This window comes from Camponotus vicinus, unplaced genomic scaffold, assembly GCF_025532165.1.
Source record: "Camponotus vicinus isolate PSW18456_S1 unplaced genomic scaffold, iyCamVici1.0 SCAF_4, whole genome shotgun sequence".
NCBI lineage: Eukaryota > Metazoa > Arthropoda > Insecta > Hymenoptera > Formicidae > Camponotus > Camponotus vicinus.
In genome coordinates this window covers 10,668,938-10,692,982 of record NW_028141976.1, presented here as the reverse complement: position 1 = coordinate 10,692,982, position 24,045 = coordinate 10,668,938, and the positions used below count along the sequence as shown (strand labels likewise).

The following is a 24,045-nucleotide window of genomic DNA, read 5'->3' as shown; positions in this document are numbered from 1 at the left end:
ATAGGTTGAACTATAGCAGAACTATCGAGAACTGTTATTAGAAATAATAATTTTCAACGCGGTTTAATACTTTAGAGGGAGAATGTCGTGCTGGGCGAGAATCTTAAAAATTGTTGAAACATTATTAATTATTGAAATATCGGTCAGAAATTGCATATATAGGCTGAACTATAGCAGAACTATCGGGAACTCTTGCTAAAAATAATAATATTCAACGCGTCTCAGTACTTTAGAGGGAGAGTGTCGTGCTGGATAATAATAAAAAATTGTTTAAAAAATATTAAACGGTCGGAACTCTGCGTAAAAACGTTTCTAAAAGATAGAATTTATATAGAACTGTCCAGAACTGCCGTTAGAACTACGGAAAATCATCAGCACGACACATTTTTACTAAATGTCGTGCTGGTCGAGGACATTAAAAATTCGTAAAAAATTATTAATTATTGAAATATCGGTCAGAAATTGCATATATAGGCTGAACTATAGCAGAACTATCGGGAACTCTTGCTAAAAATAATAATATTCAACGCGTCTCAGTACTTTAGAGGGAGAGTGTCGTGCTGGATAATAATAAAAAATTGTTTAAAAAATATTAAACGGTCGGAACTCTGCGTAAAAACGTTTCTAAAAGATAGAACTTATATAGAACTGTCCAGAACTGCCGTTAAAACTACGAAAAATCATCAGCACGACACATTTTTACTAAGTGTCGTGCTGGTCGAGGACATTAAAAATTCGTTAAAAATTATTAATTATTGAAATATCGGCCTAAAACTGCATATATAGGTTGAACTATAGCAGAACTATCGGGAACTCTTGCTAAAAATAATAATATTCAACGTGTCTCAGTACTTTAGAGGGAGTGTCGTGCTGGGTTATTGTAAAAAATTATTTAAAAAATAGTAATCGGTCGGAACTCTGCGTAAAAATGTTTCTAAAAGATAGAACTTATATAGAACTGTCCAGAACTGCCGTTAAAACTACGGAAAATCATCAGCACGACACATTTTTACTAAGTGTCGTGCTGGTCGAGGACATTAAAAATTCGTAAAAAATTATTAATTATTGAAATATCGATCTGAAATTTGCCTATATAGGCTGAACTATAGCAGAACTATCGAGAACTGTTATTAGAAATAATAATTTTCAACGCGGTTTAGTACTTTAGAGGGAGAATGTCATGCTGGGCGAGAATCTTAAAAATTGTTTAAAAATTATTAATTTTTGAAATATCGATCTGAAATTGCATATATAGGCTGAACTTGAACAGAACTATCGGGAACTCTTGCTAAAAATAATAATATTGAACGCGTTTTGGTACTTTAGAGGAAAGAGTGTCGTGCTAGATTCGCGAAGTTAGCACGACATTTTTTCGATTTCGATTTTTTAATATAAGGAATGCGGAACTCTTTTTAATTTTTATCAGGAACTATAGAACTATGAAAAGTGCTATCAGAACTCTTAGTATTTTTTTATAATTCGTAGATTGTCGTGCCAGCTTCACAGACACGGAAACGGTAGATATCTAGAAAAAATTTCACGTAATTCCATGATATATTCTCTTGCAAATTTATATTTTTAAATTCACTTTAATTTCTTTTCCATAAGAAGGCAATTTATCATATTGCGCTGCTTAATTACATTATTATTATATTATCAGATTCTCTCTTTTTAGAATTAAGAGTTGTCTAAAAGAATTATTTTTACTCCGTAACATTATATTTTATGCCTTCGCGATTAATAGAAGCCGAAAGATTAGCCAGCGGAAATATTTTATCGTCGAGGCCAGGCTTTAATGCGTCACTCATAATTGATTATGAATGTTTGATGCACCAAGGAGAGAGGAATAACGGCCTCGTCTTTCGAGGATTCAAGGTTCCCCGATGTGATTTGCACTTATATTGAATCGCTTTGCTTATATTATATTAGGATATCATATACGTTAAATAATACCAAGTATCTATAATGCTTAGAAATTTAAAGTATTAGTAATTTTAAACTATTTTTTAATTGGAGAAAAGATATATAATAGATGACAGTTTATTTCTCATTCTTAAAATTCTAGATTTTACTTACGAGAGATCGTCGAAAGAATATCACATTCTTAAAATTATGTGTGTAACTTTTATATAACTTTTATAAATATAAAATACTTTTATATTGAAAGTGCCTCTGTGTGACATAAAACTTTTGTAACCAGATTATTTATGACATTACATGTAAAATTAATATAGAGAAAGTGTGTATTTTCTCCTTTTTTAAAGTAGATGGATATTATTTTAAACAGTTCTTGTTCTAAAGTTTCAATTACATTGATATTTCATCTTTTCTTATATCGTATCATTTATTAGAAAAAAAAGAAATATTGTGAAAAAAGAAATAATGTATGAATATAAAACAGTTGGCTTTGCTGTTGTAACATAATGTGTCTTTTATTTAATTTCGTTATTATTGTATCTGACGGTAATTATTATAATAATAATTATATATTTGTTAAATAATTATGTTAAATAATTATGCTATTATGTTTTGTTATAATAAAATTAATAGCGTTTACTACATATATTGTAAAATGAGCATATCCGCGTCTCTTTCTTTCGCATGACGCTTACATATTAATGCCAGTCGCTTTGGGCACTCATGCAACATTTATGGCCAACGGCAGTTTCAGAAAAGACAGCCACGGCAGATATGAATTGACTACTCGAATTTGTTTGACCTTTATGATAAAAACCGTGCCAGATAAAAAATAATGGCAACTTTGGCGAACGGTACATACAACGGCTTTGAGTTTCATCTTTCTATTTTCACAACAAGGCGAATACGCGAATAGCCGACTTGAGATTCTTGCACCAAAACATTTGCGAATAATCGAGCAAAATCTAATCTTGTCTTGGCCGCGAGAAGCAAAGATGCACACGTCAGGCTCTAAAATTTCTGTACGTTAAAAAAATCCTACTGCGCTCCACGAAAATAAAATTACCGCCATTTGTCAATTAAAACTCTCTATACAAGAATAGCTTCAATAATCATTTTTTTAAGAAATTCTTGTTTTGAATTTCTTTAAAATTTTAATTTAAATATAATTCTTTTAATTTTAATTTAAATATTATTTCTTAAAAAAATGAAATTTACTATTGTTTCATTTACTTCATTTATTTAAGCTATAAAGTAGTAATAATTTTTCCCATAGAGTTATTGATAACTTTTTCTCTTTCAATTGTCATCTCTAAAGAAGCTTCTTACAACGCAGTTGTGATGTTTTTTCTATCAGAAATACGATACGCGAGAGCTGCGAATAAAACTGCAGTTTAGAAATCGCGTTCATTTGAGAACGGCGGTCAGCGAAATAATATTGACATAGTGCTGGCAAATGAACAGAGACCTCCTTATGGTTCGTAGTTGAGAGATAAGCTAATCTTTATCATAGTCTGGTACGCCTCGCGAACATTAGCAAACAACTGGCCTTATCACTTTATAACGACTTTATATACGTCATTCGATAAGTGCGCTTCGTTGTTCCGTGCTAAAAACCTAAATTTGCAACTATGCCGCAGCGTAACGTTTCCATTGTCTCGAATATAATAAATCAGTTAATATAACTCGGAGAAGTCTGTTTGTCATAACCATAGTATTGCGAATATAGAGATAGCTCCCCTCCCCATATTCAATATCTGACATTATATACATATATTTTATCGCACTTTTTCTAGTATAGTTTTATTAGATAAAATATCTTATCACAAAGTCTTATCACAGAAAATATCGCGTTGTATCTTAACTCTGTAAAATTGAATAGAAAAGTCAAACGAATAGATTTTCAATTCGAAATAGAAAACAATTTTTTTTTTTGACATAAACTTATATTTTTCTAATTGAATTTAATCTTTTTCAACTTTTCCGTATTCCTTTATTTATGTCATCAAAGTCTTTATTTAACATCGTCTAATATGGTCTAATGAAAGATTGTTGGAAAATGCAATATACTATAAAATATAAACATAGAACTTTTCCTATTAATAACATATTAGAGAGGATCTTCGATAATATCTTTTAGCATCACAAAATTGAGCTCCACCTCGAAGAATGAAGTTGATTTGCTCGTGATGAAGAGATTCCGTAATCAGAAATAAGAGAGGGGGAAGAAAAGAAGGAGGAAGAGGATGTGAGAGAATGAGGGAAAGAAAGAAAAAGAAATCGAGCGAGAAAGAGAGGGAAGGGGAGAGAAATAAGAAGCTGCACGTGGAGAAAAAAAACGAAAGAGGAATAGGAAAGAAAATTAGAAGGGGAGGAATGTACATATTTTTCACTAATCACACATGTAATCCACAAATATATTTTTCACTAATCATACACCTAATCATTTTTATTAATAAAACAGATTCTTTGATATTATTAAGTTTACATAATTTAGAAATAAATATTTATTTATATAATTTTTGATTAATCGTGATTAGCATACTTATCTGCATATCGTTCGAAACAATTAACCGCAATCGAAGATAAAGGCGAAAGAAAAGGAGAAAAGCGGGAGAGAGAGAGAGAAAGAGAAAAAATAGAAGGGAGGAGATGGATAGCAAGAGAGGAGAGAAGAGATGGAGTCGGGAGGGCGATTACCGCGAAATAATCGACTATCCGAAAGGGTCGGTGGCAAATAACTATAATTTCTTTTGGTCCCGGCTACAGTCGAGGTTTGAGCGGAATGGACAATATGTAGGATAAGAGTAGAGAACCGCACCGAGTGGAGGAATTAAAGAAAGAGAATAATAAAATAATAAAAAAGAAAAAGAAAAGAAAGAAAAGAGAAAAAGTTAGGACGAAGAAGGATAGGAGGAAGAGAGGAAAGAGAAAGAGAACAGCCATCGTATCCACGATGCGTGGAAGCGAGATGCGATGGGAGGATAGGTCCGCCGGCGCGCGCGAGGCTGACCAAAAGAGAAGTATAGAGAAAGAGAAAGACGTGGTAGGGTGAAAGCGGACCCAGGCGCACGAGTGCAACGACCCCTTCTGTTAGGTCAGCCACCCCACGGACACGATACGGCCGCGACGAGCGGGTCCAGTCGGTCGGACGGACCCGCGCCTATGGTCAAAGAGAGAGAGAGAGAGGGAAAGAGACGAGTATGTGGACGTACAGCCGAATAAACGGGTGGTTAAGTGAAATGCACCCATGGACGAATGTACGGCCGAATAATAAGCAATCGCGTGGATAGTCCCGCGAGGAATTGCGCGAAGCGTAAGGAATCTGCGTAACATCGTATGTATCATAATTCCGAGGTGGTCAACGAGATAATGACGGTGTAAGAGATTTACGTCTGGCTCGATATACAATCGATGATTATGGTTTAATATGCAAGATGGAGAAGTATATTTTGCATAATTTATATTATTCGTGATATAATTCTATTTATAATAAAGATATATGAAAAATTAGAATATACAATATATAAATGATAAATAAAATTCCATCTTAAAATCTGTCATAAATTGGGAACCACTTTAAAATATGGCCTTTAAAAAATATGAATAAATTGAAAAAATTAAATAAATTAAAATTAAATAAATTAAATAAATTAAAAAAATAGATAAGAAATAGACACGCTCATCTAGTCACCGAAATTATATTATTAAAAATCGCCTTGCATTGATGAAAAATTTGTTCATTAAGCATTGCGTTAGAAATGAGTAGGGAAGAAATTTGCTATTACTTTTGACAAATCCACTTGCTATTAACGATCGCAGATTTAGATTCAAACGTGACACGTGCACGTAGGATGTATTGAAATAACTCGCTATCAATAAACGCATCGCGATGAATGGACACGGATGCTCTATTGAGAAAATGATACACGATATGCGGCAATATCGAAGAATCCCCGGCGCAATATGATCTAGAAATCGATCGAATTCCGCATAATGTCCGATAATATGAAACGTCATCGACGATATATGAACGATAAATAATGCTTTCGATACTCCGTACTTCAAATTACAGAATTTATCTCACATGTTGCTCCATTTTAATTGAGCCTTCGTCTCTCCTTTCAATTCTAGACATTTTCAATTTCATGATTTCGCGCGAATTTTAGATGAGCAATCGGAAGGAATATTTTCGAGAGAAATAAAATGTTGCATGTTCATCGTTACTTAGATCTGAATTCAAAATTACGGTTATTTTTCTTACATCTTTGCCAAAAAATGTCGATAAAAACACATGTAATCATTATCAGTAAAAATTTTCCTTTGCATTCATCTCGTGTTTTATAACGCAAATTATTTTCAGGAAAAATAAATTTTTTTGTCGCGAGAAAATGCACGTCGTGTGATTTATTTTCGCGCTCGAAAATGTAAAACTCGTAATCCGTTTACCGAATGAGTTTTCTCATCTAAAAATATTTTTCCCGACTTTTACCACTCGGCCATAATTACACGCAAATTAACTCATCGTTTTCGACAATTAAGTTTCTTCTCTCTTCCTTTTTCGCTTTATCTTTCCGTCGTTCTTCTCGGATAGCGTGGACAATTGTATATTTAATCTCCGTATATTGCATTTCCATCTCGCGTTCTTCCCGGTGCACGTGTAATCGCAAATTGCGACAAGAGAGAGAAGAGAGACTATCTCCCGAGAGATTCGCAAATAAAATAAAAAGGAATAAGTGGAGCATCGCTAGAGCAGCCACCGATTGCGATATAAAGCTGCCTTCGATCCGAGGATGTGAATTCTTAGAAATCGCTTATGTGTTCTTTAATCGCGTCGAGCTTTTAAACATCCCTAAAATAGCCGATAGCTAACACGGTTCATTCTATTTTTTGCGGGGAATGATGCGTGCCGTATATCGGCCAGACTCCGACTCGAGTCGAGTCTCTCTCTCTCTCTCTCTCTCTCTCTCTCTCTCTCTTTCTCTCCCCCTACGAGAGGCGGCAAACGATGTCTAGCGGTGTCGAGCGCCGGTCGCGGGGGAGAGCGAGGGGGAAGATCGAGCGGCGTCGACCAACGCAACGGCATAGGGGCAATCGAGGGCAACGCACCCAGTCAGCCTTGGCATGAATTGAATCTAGCAATGCGAAAGTAAGGTTTAGTCAGCGTGCATTATAACGCGGTGACCTAAACTTATCTCCTCCTCCTCCTCCCCCTCCCCCTCTTCCCTCCCTCCGGAGATCGGTTTCGCGCATCTCTCGCCGATTTTATTTTAGCGCGTGATTTTCCTCGCCGGAGAGAAGAGGGGGGGAGGAGGGCACCGGTTTTTCACGCCACGGGGTATATATGTATTTCTCGGGACGGTTTAAGGATTTTTTACAGATCGCTTTCTCTCGCGCGAATGCACGCATGCATGTGTGTGTGTGTGTTGGACAAAAACGGCACGTTTTAATATGCATATGGCCCGCGCACGGGACGAAGTTTCGTCCTCGCGATCGCGAGAGGCGATTGGTTCGTTCGAGTCGGAGTAACGAATAAATAGTATGACTCACGGCGAAAGTATGTGGCGCATACATTACTTTTCTTCTCTTTTCAAGTAAGCTCGGCTTATCGCGACGCGCGAGCTAATGCATACCGCGGTTAATTGCGAGAGAGAATTTTTTTTCTCGCTCGTGTTAGGATAGAGATAAATTAGCCGCGCGCGCGAGATAAATTATCGCACTGATAATCGTGTCTACGCGAATGAATTTGATCCTACCAAATATTTCAACGCTGCATTTGAAATTATTCTTGATAACGAGAGAGAGAGGCGGGAAGGGGGGAGGGGAGGGGACGTAATTATTCAAGCCACCTTCGCATGCTCGCTCTGATTTAATTTCTAGTAGAAGAAATAATAACGTCGATGGAAAAAATACTACAGAGATAGCAAACTGTTTGCATCGCACTTGAATTTGCGTGATGATTCAGTTTGCATACATTAGCCAGGATGTAAGAATTGTATTTTCCATTATTAAACGCGTGTTCCGCGAAGTAATCAATAGCGAATTATACTTGTTGTACGAAAGCGTTTCTCGGAAAAGATGAAAAACTTGGATGAGCGTAGAGAATGTGCGGATTAAATTTATGCATCTCGCGAGAGAGAGAAAGAGAGATATTTAGCGATATAGAGAAGAAAGGTAAAATATCTGCGACGCGTTGAAAGACTTAGAGAATGAATCATTCCTCGGTATCTAGCGCTCTTTTATCGTCTCTTTAGCGCGTATCTGAAAATATCGCGAGCAGCACTAAACCAACCGACGAGTTGAAGCTAAAAAAAGTATCGACACACGAGTTGCAGAGCAAACCGACTATGCGTAAACAATGACACACTTTCTCGGCGCTCGCTATCGCATGTATAAGCATTCGCGCTACACATGTAGTACAGCGATCATTTCAACGATCGTTCCAACCCAAAGCCCGTATTCAAAAGAAGCTTGTACGTAAAGGGTTTTTCTTTCAAATTACTTTCTTCGCGTCAAATCAAACGAGCATGTTCGCATCTCGGAATAAAGAACGCGAGCAAAAATCACAGTTAAAAATAATCCTATTTCATCGTGATTGACCGATCACGTTGTACAAGTATAAAGTACAAAGTATAAATAAGTATAAAGTATACAAGTATAAATAAGAAGTCTGGAAAGAAGATTGCTTCGAACTTTTCGAAACTATTCAATATCGAGTGGAGAGAAAATCCTCGGTGCGAAGAGTTCCAAGGCAAAAGTGAGGAGATGAGGGGGAGAGAGGCAGGCGTGTGTGCATGTGCGTGCAGCATGACGTAGAATGTAGACGCATAGGCGAGAGGCGTGCGGAAGCAAGTGCATGCGTGTGTGTGTGTGTGTTTGAGGAGAGCCAGAAGAGAGGTGCAACGGCTGGAGAGAGACAGAGAGAGCGAGAGAAAGAGCGAGCGGGACGAGGCGATATGATGCAGAGCGAGGGGGAGAAGGGGGAGGCGCGATTTATAGGTGGTGCGAGGACGCGATGCAAGTATCCTCGCGGATACGCATAAGCGTTAGAGCAGGAGGACTAGTGGGGGCTAGAGTGCAGCGGCGGTGGGGGTAGCGCGGTGCTTTTGAAAAAAGCGCAAGGCTTTAAGAAGGCGCGCGGTACCCCCCACTACCGAGTACTACGCGAGCAACTACTAGCGACAAGGCATAGACAAGGGAGCCGCTGGCGGTTTACTATTGTCGGAAAATGTAGTGCGACTTGCGAAAAATAGGGACGCGAAACTGCTAGTTCTCTCGCCAAGTTAGACGACAAGTGAGAAGTGCACTCTACTTTCTCGGAGTCCTTGTCGGGAATATTATTCCGGCCAGAATTTAATATTTAAAGTCGATTTGAAATAATAGAATGGTATTTTTAGACGTAATTTGAAAGAAAATAATTTTTTAAACATTTTTGTTTTCTTTATTTTCTTGTCAAAAGTTCCTCCTTCCTTGTTGCACTTGGCTGTAGAAATTTGTTTCATAGGAAAACCATCTCAAATACAATTCGTCTTCATATTACACGGTAAATTACACAATCTCTTTTGCGTATTGAGATGGAAACACATTTGATTTTTATATCTATTTTATATTTGAAAAACATTTTTTTACAGTTATTAAAATTGCATTTTTTTCATTACACATTTGTATGAGAATAAAAATGTGGATGGTACTTTACAATTTTGTGCGTGTCGATGATGCAATAAGTTCTTAATGGTGCTGAATCTTAGTGGTGCCGAACATGTAAAATAGTGTCGTACGTGAACCACATCAAAATGAGGATATATCGCCAATAAGTGACAATATATATATCTATATATGTATCTAATATAAATATAAATGTTGTGTGTTTGTGCATCTTTTCGCCGAGTTTGCGATTGATTTTGGTTCATCAGTAAAATTGCAGCATCTGAGCAGCCCCAGGAAATCGAGATATTCATAAGTGAATATAAGTTCGTTTCTAAAATTGCCAAAAATCTTCTCTTTCTCTCCCTCATTTTAATCGAAATAATACAAAGAGAGAGATAAAAAATTTAGAATAAGATGCAGAATTTTTTAAAAATAACCAATGAATGCGAATAATTGGAGGAATGCATCGCCGCGTCGCGTCTAAAAACATGGACGAAATCCATGGACGAAATCTCTTTTGCTTTCGATGAAAAAAACTGTTCACCTTGAATTAATCTGAATCGTTCATTCGCTTCTGGCCGCTTCTCGAGTGCATTTAATTCTGTAGGGACACGTGTGATCAATGAAAGTTCCGCTGGTCCGTTTTATTCGGATTCCGAGTACGTTTCAATCTTGATTCGCGGGATAAATTTTTTATTCGACGATGAAGACTCTACCAGAGCTACGAGCATCGGCGTTTTACCCTGATTCTACTTCTGCATATATTCATCCAAGATTATTCACTTAAGGTGACGCGACGTATTTATAGTTAGTCGTAAATATTTTATTTCGCGCTCATAAAAGAGAGGAAATTTTATATTATAATTTTTTGACGCTTTAATTTAACGTGAAATAATACATTAATTTGCATTTAATTTGTTCAATTTAATTATAATTTCAAATGCGTGTCATATGTATACATATGTTAATATTTAATCGCGATAATTGTGCAAAATACTCGAAACGTTGCAATAATTGTGCATTTGTGTAAAAGAGGAGCATCGCTGCTACGAGGTATATTTTACGCATCGCGTAAACGGATGATCGCGCGCTGATGCATCCGAAAGCTGAAAATGATTGACCGCGATTTTATTAGAAAGTAAGCGAAAGAAGCGACGAGCGGCGAAATTAGAGAGGCGTGCACAACCTGCGATACTAATGAAACCGTCGCTTGAAGAGAGAAGAAGAAAAAAGAAAACGGATTGTGCCACGCATGGAAAGCTGGTCCGGTTTAATTGCAAAAGTCAAACATCGTATGCAACTTTCACCAATGTCTGCGTTTATGCCCTTTTGCTCCGCAGACTCCGCTCGAAAGACGGACCAAGAAAGACGCGTTTATAATATTATTTCATTAATCGACGAGAAGCTTTCTTGATCAAGCTTGAATTAACATGACGTAACGTCGCGTGTGTTAAACTTGCGTGATGAAACAAATATTTCTACGCTCAATTCGAGCGATTTTTCAAAGATTTTTGAAGAGAGATGTCATTTGATTCCACTTCAGTCTTACACTTTACAGTAATTAATCTTAAATATTGTTAAAAAAATTATGCTTTTCCAATTACAAATGATTAATTGAGTAGTATCCTAACTGACTTATCAAAATCTATTATCGTTAAAATAATAATAATTAAAAAATAATTTTTATATATTTTATATTTATCAGTTTATATAGTAAACGATAAAATTGATGTGATTAGCGACATTTCTTGCATGAAATGTGGCCACAAACGTTAGCTTTTATTTTTTTGAGAGGGAAATTTTAATATCGTTTAAAAAATTTTGCATTTGTCAATAATACAGTGCTCAATACAATAGATATATACGCGATATTGCGTTAAACATCGCCGATCCCGTTGAAGTTAACAGCGCGCTATAACGGCTGTAATGGAATGCACTCCTTTCTTGACCTCGGCGCGCTGACATTTGCATTTGCACGACGAAATAATATTGGAATAGACCGAAAACAATTGGCGATAATTATGCATCGCGCGACAAATTCGGCTAAAGCGGCCGTTATCGCGATCGCATATGCGCAAAATTAAAATCAGGTCAATCCCACCCGTCCGCGCGCCAAGCAGACGTACGGTATTTTTGGCTGAGTCATATACGCGCATACGTAAATAATAATAATGTGTGCGTACGTATGTATAATATGCGTTTGCAACGCGTGTTCGCCTACACGCACAAGCGTTGCACGCCGGGCACAATATGTTGTAGCTGGAACGATATGATACCGCGACGTCAATTGGTGGGCAAAGTTAATGTACTGGATCTAACCGTAAGCTCGATAAACGCGAATTATTTATTGACCACGTGCACGAGGTGTAAATGCGAGCCATTGTTGCAATTCCCTCGCGTAAGTGCAAAGATTGCAATTACGGACGAAATAGATTCGGAGGAATTTATGCTGAAATTTTGGAAGTATATTATGAAAGAAAATATACAGTCTTCGGCTATCGTCGATCTTCTGTTTTTTTTATCATTAATTTGACTCGCGAATAAAATTTTTTTCGGTTCAACTTATTTTCGAATGTGAGTTAATTATGCGAGAGGTATGAATTTTAAATGAGCTTGCGCGTTACGGTATTTCAGCCGGAGATCTTAGCCGGAAGGAGTCTACCGGCGAAAAGGGTTAAGCGAGACGAATGAACGCAACACACGCGGCGATGTATCGCTATTAAATGCAAAGCGTTATAACGGTACGTTTGTAGCCATAGATTTCGGCGCGGGTCCGTTTTGCATGCTCGATCTTGCGAATTCTTCCCGGGAGAAGTTGCATTTCGATTCGCGAGGAACCGTAAAAATTCATCAATAGCGCGAGGGAAAGTTACGTTAGAACAAATTCTTTGCGTTGCTTCTTAGAATTGCACAAGATAGGGCAGCATGTAAAAAAATCATATTGATATTGAAAATTTATGAAAACTTGGATCTCTTGAGTGGATCTTTGTAGCAGAGATCTCGTCTCGCCTTGTCTCGTCTCGATTTTATTAACAATTTTTTTCTAATACTGAACAATTGTTTAAAATAATATTTAATAATTTATTTAATATTTAATAATTTTATAATTTTATAATTTTATAATTCTTTTTTTATAATATCATTTTTAAGATAATTATTATTATTTATATCATTTGTTTACTTCCCAAAATAACACAATATATATTATATATATATATATATATATATATATATATATATGTATGTATGTATGTATGTATGTATGTATGTATGTTAAACTTCGAGTAATTTTACTTAAGAAAAGAAAGTTGCAAATACAATGATGACAGATACATTTCTCACAAGTTAGAGAACCGTGTGTACGCAAAATTTTATGTAATTAAATAATTGTGTAAAATTTTACATTATTTATTTTGTATTAATTGTTTCTGAATTTGTTAATATAAATGTTTTTATTTATGAAATAAAATTCTTCAAATGTGTATATAATACAGTGTGATCTTTTTTTTATCCAACTTACAAATATACATATTTTAGTCTTTTCTTTTAATCAATAATTTTAACAAGATCAATAATCTTGGCAATCTTAGTATTGGTATTGTCTTGGCAACTAATTAAAAATCTCATCTTAATCTTGTCCCGAATTTCGAGACTTTCAATATCAAGTTTAGTCTCGGTATCTCGTGCAACCCTAATTCATCGCATAATCTGGGCCGAGTTCCGTAAATGTCCGCCGTGTATCCTATTACGGCACAGCTTCAAGATTTAAACCAAGGTCGATGGTATTTGCGTGGTTACCGTATTATGTAAGCTAATCGAGCATGCATACGAGGATCAAACAAGCCCATATATATGTATGTATCGATTCCATTAAAGTTCACAACGCGCCAGCTCTCGTCGAGCCAGCCGTACCTTCCCCTCCGTCTGACGAGTTTCCTCTCGCGTTAGATCGCTTGCGAGAGATCTTATCGATCTTCTTGAGATGTGAGAAGATTGATCTTATTAAAAATTCACGCAGAAAATTTTTCCATTTTTTTTTAAATTGCGATGCCTTGGAATTTTCATGGACAAAATCAAGTCTAAATTAAAAAAAAAACATTAAAATTGCATTTCAACGCACAACTTTTCATTCATTTCACCCTATCTCTTGCATTACCTAGAAAGATCGCTCGATCATTTGAGCGATCGCGACAATGTTTTGTCTATGCAACATTTCACAGAGATACATAAGATTGTGAAAAAGTCGTCAACTTACATCCTGCGCGGAGAGAACCCTCGTGGCAGTTTGAACGGGAACATTCCCGGAATGTGGATGCTGAAGTTGGGATTCGACTGCGCTATCGCGGTTGCACGCGCTCTTGTACCAAGGTAATCCATTCCCGCTGTCTCGGCCATTTCGATACTTTTGCCACACGTGCCTGCGAAGCAACATGCGTGTTAGAAAAAAAAAAGTTTTTATTTAAGCTGACTACGCGCAATTAAAAAGTAACTCGGCCAGTGCTTCGGATCTCTTTCGCAATAAGCAAAGTTAGCATACCTGACGCCGAAGGCAATTCCCAAAGCGATAATCAGCGGTAATAATGTCGATATGCATGCGAGTAAAACGGTCTGTATGTCCGAAAAGTTGGCGAGGATACCTGAAATATAATGATTATGAAATTCTTGAGGCGAAAACAAGATAATAATTTGAATTGCTTTACTAGCTGGCGAAACGTTGTGGCGGTGGCAATGATGCAATTTTCACGATTGTCTTGTTGAATTGTTTGTCTTGTGTAATATTTTAACAGAAACGTCAACGCGGAAATATAGATGCACGAATTTATGATAATAGGAAGTTCAAACAACAACGTTTTGATCCTCTCTCTCTAATGGAATGAGAAATAATTCTTTTACCCGAGAAATTTCATTAACGATATTTATTTCATTAACGATTAATTAAACGTGAATCTCTGAACAAAAAAATTAAAAGTGAAAAGAAATTAATAATTTCTTTTCACTTTTCACTTTTAATTTTTTTGTTATAATAATTTCAAAATTAATAATTTCATTAACGATCAATTAAACGTGAATATCTGAACAACAAAATTAAAAGTGAAAAGAAATTAATAAACCCTCTAAAATATAAAATATAGCGAGAGAGATATATATCATATCTCTTTCTGTCACATATACTCAAAAGAATGATCTTGCAACTACAGCAACAATTTTTTTTTGGACACGAAAGATTAACTAGATAAATGATTATCAAATACTGCGATATGTTTTGCACTTAATCAATCTAAATAACAGAGACAAAATTTATATATGAATTGTTGATGACATTTAGAAAAAAAGTCTCTCTGTGGCACTCCATGATAAAACTAATCGTTCTTGTTATAAAGTTTGACTGTGGTATATGTCATTTTTCAAAGATCAATCTAGCTGTAGTATTGAAATATTTATGCAGTGATTAATATTTGGGATCTAAATTTGTCAGAAGGTATTATTTGCTGCTATAAATTTTCTACAATTCTACGAATAACGTTCTAACAGATATAAAAAATGGCGATAAAGTTTTCTCGTTAACATCTAGAAATCTATTTATACCAGCGAAACATTTTTTGATGTATTTTTCGAGAGATTAAGTATTTTCCTACATTGCTAAATTCCCGTCACAAGAAGATTAATTACTGAATTCAAGAAATATGTATATCCTAGTTTTTCTCTGATTAATTACTGAATTTATATCTAAGAAATATATATCTAACTTTTTCCCCCAGTTGGCTGGCTCGATTTCAATCTTCCAAATGCATAACTAATTAAAAGTCCGCGTAAAACCGCCGCTCTTCATTAAACATTCATATACCTTCTTCCATAATAATGTACTACTTACCATGCTCCAGCTCATCATGCTCGACCAGGTATTCCGTCACGTTGTGGACATGATGATACGATTTGACGGTAGCGACGGTGGCTGCAGGATCGCCGGTCGCTACCGTGGACGGATTAGTCGGATGTATCGTCGTCTCGGCGTTAATCGCGGCCGCGACCACGGTGGAAGGAAGGAACGTCATCGACGTGAGATTCAGCTTCCTAGCTGTCCTCTTGGCGGACGTTGTACGATTGTGTGCCATCGTTTCTGCCATTTCACTCGTGCTTGACGATACATCACCGGGAAATTTGCCGGTTAAGCGAATTCCGTATCGATCGGAGAAGATGTGAGCTAATGAACTTAATCGGCCGATCTATGTTGTATACTTGGTTCCACGATCATTATGCCTCTTCTTTCTTCCTCTTCCTTTCCTTTACATCATTATGTATAATTCTAATGTTTTTGACTCAACATTAATTTATTGAGTTTGATTTTTGAGGTTCATTTTCCTTTGTCTCGTTTCGAAGATAATGAAGGTATCGTAAGAGATGCTTTGGAAATTGCTTGTTGATGGATTATGTTGTATATTGTAAACATATATATATGTATAAATTTTACATTGTTATACATATATGTACATACAATTGCTCAGGTCATTTTATCTGTGACAAACTTTCACGACAGTATTATCGCTGCTTCGTTCTATTTCGCTTCAAGTAGCAACGATATCATCAAATATCGTATTATAAATACATGACGATAAATCTTGTCGCAATCCTTTCCCTACATTGTCGAAAATGCCATTCTCGCGATTTTATTTCCCATCAGTTATATACGTTTAAGACAAATGGAAAAAATTTAAGGTTGAAATCTTCATCTGTTATTTACTTGGCTCTCTTTTCCTCATCTTTTGTCTTCTCGATGTTCGCACGATCATCATAAATGTTATTCACGTATTAAAAGTTCATTTTTCTTCTTTTAGCAGATCTTGATATGTCGCTGCAACAATATTTTGTTTTAAAAAAAATTGGTCAAGAGAAATAGATTATTCTTTTCGAGTCACATTATAATTAATGTGAAATCACATTACAATTAATTTGAAAGGCGTGTAATATTTTGGTTTTTTGACTTGTGCAAACAGATTGAATAATTATACTTATTTTCGAGAAGAGATGTGTAATAAAGATATAAATATTTTTAAGCCGTGGATTTTAAATACATTTTTTTTTTAATTCGGGACGAAATATATGATGTATTTTATTCTGCTTCTGAGGTATTCATCCCGTTCATCTGACATACATAATCAGTGAGTAAATTAATTAATTTAAGAGTATAATTAGATCACACAAGAGTTTCGAGAATTTAAGTAACAGAATCTTTTTCGAGTAACCAGCAATCTTGACAGAATTTTTACTCGAGATACAACTTTACCAAATTGTCAAACATTGTGCGATGAAGCTTCACATAATAATCTCCTACTAGGTTTTCGTTACCTGACAAGTTGAATAGGGATAAACTAACAAAGGCAAATTGCAGCGAGAAGTTTCGAAATACCTTGGGTATATAATCGCGTTTTGAGATTTCGGAGCATCTACCGTACGTATATACTTGACGATGTAAGGCTGGTCGATGCATACGCAGAAGCGATACGCGCTGCAAAATCCCAGGCGACGATCTTACGCGCGCAAAGTCATCGTCGACCATCGCGATAGCGATATATTCAATGTGTACCCGATACGCCGTGTGGCGCGTATAATGTCGTCGTGCATGCGCGATATATGTATACACGTCGTGGCCTATTTGACGGAGCCGCGTCTCGCTGTAAAGTGCATGCTGTGTAGCGTCATTCTATGCAACGAGGACAAGGTATGCACGGGGATAAAGTTCAATCTAGCGTTAAGCGCGCTTACTCTCCGCACGGTTTGTAACACTTCGGGTGTTATCTCTGTTCAGGACTCTGCGGCGATGAAATAAAAAATTTCAATTATTTACATGTCAAGTAGAATTGCACGAGACTCGAGACAAGGCGATATTTGTAAAAATATTGTAATGGTATTGATAATTTTTCGAAATTTCTCGAATTCTCTTGGTCTTAAGTGAATTTTTGTGGCAAAAATCTCGTATCGTATTGTCTTGTCTCGATTTTATTATATAATAATTTTTAATTAAAACTAAACAGTTTAAAATAATATTTAATATAATCTTTATGATATAATTTAAGATAATTGTTACTATTTATGTATACTTTTAAAAATACTATATATATATGTAGACGTGACACACACATATTTAGAAAACAATATGTCTGTAAAATTTTGTGCAATTAATTTTATATTGTTTATTTTGTGTTTATCATTTTAATTGTTTTTAAATTTGTTAATATAAATGTTTTATTTAATAAATCATAACATATATTAATAGTGATTTTTTGCTCATCTAATTTACAAATATACCTTTTCCTAAAAACCAATAATCTTGACAAGACCAGTAATCTCTTTGCAATCTTGATATTGTCTTGACAACTAATTAAAAGTCTTGGCTTGATCTTGTCTCGAATCTCGAGACAAGACAAATATCAAGATTAATCTCGGTATCTCGTGCAACTCTATACCAAATACCCATACTAAGTTGCTAAATTAAATAGCTTTCCGAACGATTAGAGTCCTGATAGATTTCTCGTATCTCGTCGATGGACTGGTTGGTTCCGCGTCTTGCTTGAAAATTTTGATAAATTGCGTCCCTGTAATCGTGCAAGATGCCGTCCCGCAATCGTTACGTAAGTTTTCGGGGCTGGTCGTGAAGAGAAAGATTGTGTCCTAGAGATGGGAGAATAAGGCGGTGCAGGCGCGTCGTCTGGATCGTCATAAGTCGCCTTCTCTTCTCGCGAGTGACGATCCCGTCTTCTGGCGAGACGGCCGTTTCTCATACGCCTCGTCTGCATCGGTGCAATGTCCGATGAAAAGAGGAATGAGAGAGGGGAGGAGGAGGAGGAGGAGGAGAAGGAGGCTGCAAGATCCAGGACCGCAGTTTGGGCGAAGTCGTTCAACACGTCATGGCAGCTCTCTTTTCGATCCCCTTGTCTTAACTCCCAAATGATGATAATGCTCCCAATAAGAAAGCGACGATTACGTTATTAAAATTTTTACGACGACTTTTGAGATATCAATTGTTTTTCTCGTGTCTCATCCCGAATCATCTCGATCAGTTGAAACGAGATGCCAGGAAAGCAAGTGAAAATTAAAGTTTACGCTCACATTTCTTACTTGTTATCTATGTATATATTATTTTATACACATTCCAGGGAGATGCTACAATTTTTATTTTTGTTTTTTTTAATGTATAAATATATGTAATATAATTTTAATAAAATGCTGTGAAAAACTATATTGTTTTATTGTTGTTTTAAAATGTTAAATCTTCCATCGCCAATTTTAGGATTTAAAATTTCATACAATATTTCCCGAGAGAATCCTATATTTTATAAATAAATCATTGCTTTGAAAAATCGGCATTAAATTTTTGTTCGACTTTTTAAACTGTTTTAATCTTTTAAAAAATCATTTAATCAAATTTAATAATATAGAATAAGACACGAATTATATAAAATATTAATAAATAAATTATTATTAGATAAATTATTATCTAACGAACAGAGATTACATTGTAATACGTATAATATATGTAATTGCGGTACAAAAATTATTAATTTACGTTGATAATAGTCTAAATATAGTAAAGGTTTCAAATTATATATATGCATAACTTTGATTGCCGAAAGAAGAGGATGCAACTATGGAAAGAACTTTGTCTTATTTGCAATCTGCCATATAACGTTAAAGTAAAAGATATTCAAAGTGCATTCGCTTGGATAAATATTATCCCGATTATCCGGATTTCTTAGAAGAGAAAGTGCATTTTCTTCGATAAACATTAGCTATGGATTTTTCAGGAGAAAAATATGTACTTGATAAACTATCTTTTTACCTTAACATAAAATGATAATTTTTTAAAACTTTTAAACTTAATATGAAACTAGATAAAATTAGAACTTGGTTTTCGAATCAGAATTTCAATTTGTATTTACAAATTTCTTTCAACGTTTTCCTCGATCAATACAATCTTCGTTTTCACCTTTGCGTTTTTTTACCTCGCGAACATTAAAATATATTAAAACAAAGTTGAATGCAAATTTATGGCAATGCAACAAAAATATATTTACATCGATTAACCGCTATGAACCTTTACTTAGACCTTAGACGAATCCGATTATCGCTTAATAGTTATGTTAAGTAAAAAGATTTCCTGTACGGGCATCGTAACCGAAAAACTTTTCAGCCTTATTCGCTAATATCGTTCCTGACCTTAGAGCCTTTGAACTTTTATCGAACGATACGCACCGCACGATTCCATCTTTTCACGTATTATCCGGTGACCTTTAAGAGCGACGTGCAAGCGCGAGAAACGCATCCGGAGACAATTGGATCTAATGATAATCGAATCTCGCATATTCGATTGTCAATACAAGGGATCAATCGAGGGATTTGCGATCCGCGACGAAGATTCGTGATGCGGCAATACGTACCGATTACGGTTTCCATTTTCCGACGCAGAGCGATGCATCCGAATCCGAGGATGACCCGGACGAGGGACGCGACCGGATCCGAAACCGGGTCCGTGATTCTCCGCAATAACGATCGGACGCCGAGTACCTCGTCCCGGACAGCCGGGGACGACGAAATTGCGGGAAATTACTGGCACGCAATCTCCTCGGTTGAGCCGTGGTAGACCTGATACGGGTCGCGAAAGGGAGGCTGCGAAACTGCGAGATGAGACCGCGGAGCGCAACCCTCCGTGCGCGCGCGCAGCATCCCCGGAATACACGGAAGCAGCCCGGCTAGATCAAAAGGGTAACCCTCGGGACCGCTTATATTCTCGACATCGAGTCGAGATATTCGCGCGTCGTCCCCGCTTTTTAATCCTCACTCGTGTGTACCAAGTCGTAAAAGTGCAGATTCGAATTGCTTGTTAAGGAAAATTTCTAAAACTTTTATATTTCACGCGTGAAGTAACTTAAGAAGGAACTCGACGGGTCAGCCACGTCAAGAGTTAATAAACCCAATTCATTTCGATATTGAATTTTATTGTGCGAAGCACTTTTAGACTTTTAAAGTATAAAATAATTAATTTGTGTTATGTAAAGATTAAGTAAAGATTTGCCCTGTAGAAGATAATTTAAGCTGAAAATCGCATAAATATATATTATTTTATATTAAAGTAACTTTTTTATAGCGACTGTATCATGAAAATTTTATAGTGACTGTACACAAAAATTCATGAAAATAAAAATTTTAATTCTACAAGGCAAACCGTTATTGTAACTCATATAAATTAATCATTAATTTTATATTTTAAAAGGCTAATAATGCTTTGCGCAACGTCAAATTTATGAATCTCGAAGTGTGTTACATTTATTAACTTTTTACGTAGCCGATCCGTCCAGTTTCTCGTTAAATTTAATTCTTTATTTATCACTTTTTCTTTTTACAATCCTCAATCTATATATAATATAAATTTTTTTTCTAAAATTATTATCTAGAACAATCTTTCGGTAATATAATAAAATATTGCGTGATAATGTTAAGTAATAAATAAAGATAAGTATAATTAAATATAATATTAAGTATAATCTTAAACATATAATTATACATAATATATGCATGTGTTTTTATTTTTTTAAGAGAAAGTCACCATTTTGTATGTTGCATAATGTTGAATAATTAGGTCCTAATAGACATCTTACGGATCTTTCCTTAATTTGTTATACATATAAATTTTATATAGCATCATACGTTTTTATTTAATAATATCATGACATATGTAATAAAATGACATTTTTTTATAAAAGACAAGTAATTTAAATAATTTCTATAGCATTAAACTATATTTTTCTACGATTTCCGTGCAAGAGAAGAATACATTTCTCTTTGAATACCTTGAAGGAAATTTGCCAAAACTGCTATATATAAAGTACAAGAAGTTAGAGTTCGTAAAATTCGCGTCAGAGAAAATATTGATCTGTACCTTTAGTAATTTGCAAATGGAAAGAAGCGCATCGACATTCGATCTCTGCAATTTCCCACGTAATTAATAAAATAATTCGTCCATTTTTTAAGCAGGATGATTAGATACTCGCGCAGATCGCGCCTTGCAATGAAACTCCTAGCGACATCTGTCGACGTTAAAAGTAATAACTAGGAAATACACAACACGCTGACGTTCAACCCGCGACGACATCTGTCAGTGGTGTACAAAGTACGTTGACCGCTATCAACAACACACATATACACGCACCCACACCACGAATTATTGGAGATTCGGTACTCCGTGCGATACATAATAATCGCGCAATGGCACGCGGATAGTTGTGTATTTTTTACATTTATTTATTTTTTTCACGGATGCTCTCGGATGACACAACGATGGCGTCAACTTACATCAAGGATGAAACTGGTAACGATTATTTATTTACTGCATCGCGATCGGACTTACACCTTGTCGATTACGCACCGGTTCTAACCTCGGGACATGTAAACAAGCGTAAAAGTGAATAGTTTTGTGTAATAATAGATTGTTCTTCTTTACGCGCGTTGTATAATTGACTCCTTCACAAATTTTCACATCAGTTTTAAACTCTTCGCGACTTGCGAATGTATTAGTTCTAGGAGGCTTTTTTTTTATTTACTGCACTGTAGGTATTTTTATACGCAATTATAAATTCCAATTACATTTCGAGTTTAGAATTAATTAAATATTTTGTCCAAGTATTCTCACGATATTCTTACAATATATTACGATTATTATTTTTAGGCACATTTATCCCAGCAAGTCAACGACCTGATGGCACATGGCGTAAGCAACGACGTGTGAAAGATGGATATATTCCTCAAGAAGAAGTTCCATTGTATGTTTCATAATGTTTCTCTCAATATTTTTATTTGTTACATTTTTTTCTTATCACATATATAAATATATATAATTTTTTATATAGATATGAAAGCAAAGGAAAGCAATTGGTGAAGAAACCTTTATATCCAGTGGGTGCTAGCCCAGAATTTATAGCCGAGCACAAAGCCAAGTTGGAGGCTCTAGCCGGAAAAAACAAATTAATACCTGGTACGCAGGCGAAAACGCAAGAGGGATCCAAAAAGAAGAAAAAGAAAAACAAGTCTAAAGCGGTTGAACCAGTTGCTGAAGGATTGTCCAAACTATCGATCTCAGAGCCCGAATTTCACAAAGAAGTCTCAACTCATAATAATGACAAGCCATTATCCACTGCAAAACAAATTACGACAAACAATATAATTAAGGACAATTCAAATATTACACAAAAAACGACAACTGATCCTCAAAAAAGATTAAAGAATTTGCGCAAAAAGATTAGAGAAATTGAAGTGTTAGAGGAAAAAATCAAAACTGGTGCTTTGAAAAATACTGATAAGGAGATACTTGACAAAGTGGCACGAAAAACAGAGATTTCCAAAGAAATAAGAAGATTAGAAGTTGCTCCATAAAAAGGAGCATATTCAATTAAAAGTTTTACATGGATTTGTTAGTGCCATCCAATCCTAAAACCTTATCAACAACAAGTGTGTGATTATATTACTTGATAGAGCAAATCTTTATTCCTTCCGACGATCAGCAATTTTACATACAGCAACTGCATCTTATATTCATTATTCTTGTTTACTCTGCATAGATTGATAATATTGATAAATATATTGAATATATTTATAATGTAATGGTATATTATGCCAACAATTTTAATACTCGATCATGTAAACTATACATATACACACACATTCATACATACATAGTATTTCCTCACTAACAAAAAAATGTATAGAATTGGCCGCTTTCTGTTAAGTAACAGACTTATTTAACTTATAAAAGACAGAAATTGTGCCATAAATCATTGCAGCAGTTTTGCCGAAAATAAAAGAGAGATGACAATAACAGCAAATAAGATGAGAATAAGAGCAAATAATTTTTGGCATTAAAGTTTTAATACTGTCAGAGAATTGCTCCAGATTTATAAAATAAAAGAAGAGTTTTTGCCAAAAAAACTTCTTTTTTTCTTGAAACGAAAAATCTTCATTAGCGAGGAAATACATATGTATATACATATAAAGAAAACATAACGTGTGAAAGTTTTAATAAAGACAAACGGAATTTTTCGTTAAACGAGTTGTCTTTTGCACAGCATGATTCTGTAAAATAAAATGATTTTAGATGGATTTATTATATCAGTCCACGAGAAATATATACAAAAAATATATATTATCCAAGACGTTTATATGTAAACATCCGTAAAAGATTGTTTTAATAAAAATTATTATACATTTAATGATAGAATAAAGTATCAATTTATAACATTAGTAAATATGCCCAATTGTATAAAATACAAGTACATCACATTTTTGTGAAAGAAAAATAAATAAATGTTCTCAAAATTATTACATAAAAATTTTTGTTAACAATAAAATGTTTATATAAATAATAATTTAAAAATAATATATAAATGTACAACAATAAGTATAATTGGAAGTTGCTTTCAACATATAAGAGATTAT

General features: G+C 35.1%; 2 protein-coding genes across 2 annotated transcripts in view; one reads left to right on the top strand and one right to left on the bottom strand.

Moving 5' to 3' along the window:
* LOC145970014 (uncharacterized) overlaps positions 1-20,251 on the bottom strand; it is a 32,705-nt gene extending 12,454 nt beyond the window's left edge. Inside the window, exons 1-4 of the mRNA XM_083096370.1 lie at positions 19,998-20,251; positions 15,437-16,414; positions 14,102-14,201; positions 13,820-13,982 (exon numbers count right to left, since the gene is read on the bottom strand). Coding sequence (XP_082952496.1) covers positions 13,820-13,982; positions 14,102-14,201; positions 15,437-15,689 — 516 coding nt within the window. The 5' untranslated portion in view covers positions 15,690-16,414; positions 19,998-20,251. The remainder of the gene's footprint in view (positions 1-13,819; positions 13,983-14,101; positions 14,202-15,436; positions 16,415-19,997) is intronic.
* A 1,483-nt stretch (positions 20,252-21,734) lies between these two features.
* Pym (partner of Y14 and mago) lies at positions 21,735-23,709 on the top strand. Its single transcript, XM_083097666.1, has 3 exons — positions 21,735-21,925; positions 22,283-22,376; positions 22,464-23,709. Exons 1-3 carry the CDS (start codon positions 21,874-21,876, stop codon positions 22,984-22,986), a joined length of 669 nt encoding a protein of 222 aa, XP_082953792.1. The 5' UTR covers positions 21,735-21,873; the 3' UTR covers positions 22,987-23,709.
* The last annotated feature ends 336 nt before the right edge of the window (positions 23,710-24,045 follow it).

What these genes read in the sequence shown, in the direction of transcription:
- Pym (XM_083097666.1), top strand. Translation starts at nt 21,874, where the DNA reads ATGCTCTCGGATGACACAACGATGGCGTCAACTTACATCAAGGATGAA. An exon ending in TTACATCAAGGATGAAACTG is followed by an intron (nt 21,926 to 22,282) that starts GTAACGATTATT and finishes TATTATTTTTAG; the next exon opens with GCACATTTATCCCAGCAAGT. An exon ending in CCTCAAGAAGAAGTTCCATT is followed by an intron (nt 22,377 to 22,463) that starts GTATGTTTCATA and finishes TTTTTTATATAG; the next exon opens with ATATGAAAGCAAAGGAAAGC.